Source organism: Vitis vinifera, chromosome 7, assembly GCF_030704535.1.
Source record: "Vitis vinifera cultivar Pinot Noir 40024 chromosome 7, ASM3070453v1".
Taxonomy (NCBI): Eukaryota; Viridiplantae; Streptophyta; class Magnoliopsida; order Vitales; family Vitaceae; genus Vitis; species Vitis vinifera.
In genome coordinates, this window is record NC_081811.1 from 16,496,857 (window position 1) to 16,498,548 (window position 1,692).

The following is a 1,692-nucleotide window of genomic DNA, read 5'->3' on the forward strand; positions in this document are numbered from 1 at the left end:
AATAAATTATTTAATTTTTATAAAAGGTTATGAAAATATTTATCTTAATTTATTAAATGATAAAAAAAGTGGAAAATTTTAATATATAAGTTATTTATTTTATATAAAAAAATAGTATAAATTAAAGAGTAAAGAAATATGGACAAAAAAAGTAATAGAAGATTTAGATAATTATGGAAATAGAAGAATAAGAAAATAAATAAGTAATAAAAGGAATAAAATACTAAAGATTAAAGAGATATGGAAAAAGTTAAGCAAAAAAGGGAAAGAGCATGAAGGCATTAGGAAGTTTGAGTAAAAACATATTTTGCTAGCTATGAAAATGCCATGGTGATTTTCAAAGTTTTTTCTAATCATAGGAATGCCTTGGCGATGACCCTTTCAACCATAAATGCAAAATGAGCATGTAAGATTAATGTACTATCATGCAAATGGGGCATATCTTGTATAAATGAGAGTTTTAGGGTGCAAATTCTTAACATACATTTCTAAGAAAAAGGTTTCAAAAATGGCTCAATCTTCCAATCTTCAATCTATTTTCCTCCTCCTCCTTGTTGCTTTCATGTTGCTTGTAGATGTCTCAATTGTAAGTATACTATTTGCTTGTTATCCATGATAATTTTCTTGAAGATTTCAAATGATTTTCCAAAATTTTGATAGAATTTAAAATACTAGTTTGGATCTATCGATTTTTCCTCTATTCATTTAAACTTTTTAACCATTTTTTCCAAACAAAAAAATAAGAAGTAACAAAATATATGAATCTTTAATTTATTTTTTTATGTTTTATAATTTTTCCTTTTACTCATTCTTTATACTGAAATTACTTGAATAACAATTCAGAAGAATTATCATTGTTTATCTCATTTATTATTCAAGTTTATTTATTATTTTTTCTATTCATTGTGTGTTATATTGATAGGCTGGTGGGGAAGGATCTCTTACCAAAGCAGGTATATATATTTATTATTTTTTTCTTTTTGTTTTTAAAAAATACTTTATTTGTTTTAGCAAATGTGGAACTGTTAATGGAGAAAAATACTGATTTAATTTTCAGAATGCCCTAAAGCATGCAATTATCGATGCTCAGACACACAATATCGGAATGCATGCCTGGAATTCTGCAACTTGTGTTGTCAGAAATGTCTGTGTGTTCCTTCTGGAACATATGGTCATAAAGAGGAATGCCCATGCTATAACAATTGGAAGACCAAGGAGGGTGGTCCAAAGTGCCCTTGAACCAACCCGTCCATTTGATTGTCTTTATCAACATGATCTTAGCCTATGGTGTGGTTGTTTAAATGCGAATAAAAATTGAATAAATTGTTCTCTATTCCTTCTCAATTGGATGGTACTCCAAACACCACTACTTCTATTACATTTTTGTCGCTCCACATTCATGACAAATGATGACTTACTATTTGTTATGCATGACAATAAATTAGAAAATAAAAACGAGTGAAAATTTTTTTTACACGAAAACAAAAAGATGTAACATAGTTGTAGACATAGTACGATTGGTTGAATCACATTAAACCCTTATATACCTTTCTTTGTAAATAATTTTATCATTATGTTCTTACATTAACATGTGACCATTGAAGTTGGTACAAAGTTTGAGAACATAAAATTTTCTAGGAATAATTTTTCCTTATGGCTAGCAATGGAAAATAAAGGATTAACTAATTGACC

General features: G+C 27.6%; 1 protein-coding gene across 1 annotated transcript; it reads left to right on the forward strand.

Annotated features, from left to right (window-relative positions):
* The first annotated feature begins 498 nt into the window (after nucleotides 1-498).
* LOC100854588 (gibberellin-regulated protein 12) lies at nucleotides 499-1,344 on the forward strand. The gene is made up of 3 exons (XM_010647909.3): nucleotides 499-586; nucleotides 923-953; nucleotides 1,058-1,344. Exons 1-3 carry the CDS (start codon nucleotides 509-511, stop codon nucleotides 1,237-1,239), a joined length of 291 nt encoding a protein of 96 aa, XP_010646211.2. The 5' UTR covers nucleotides 499-508; the 3' UTR covers nucleotides 1,240-1,344.
* Nucleotides 1,345-1,692: the final 348 nt, after the last annotated feature.

What these genes read in the sequence shown, in the direction of transcription:
- LOC100854588 (XM_010647909.3), top strand. Translation starts at nt 509, where the DNA reads ATGGCTCAATCTTCCAATCTTCAATCTATTTTCCTCCTCCTCCTTGTT. An exon ending in TGCTTGTAGATGTCTCAATT is followed by an intron (nt 587 to 922) that starts GTAAGTATACTA and finishes TTATATTGATAG; the next exon opens with GCTGGTGGGGAAGGATCTCT. An exon ending in AGGATCTCTTACCAAAGCAG is followed by an intron (nt 954 to 1,057) that starts GTATATATATTT and finishes TTTAATTTTCAG; the next exon opens with AATGCCCTAAAGCATGCAAT.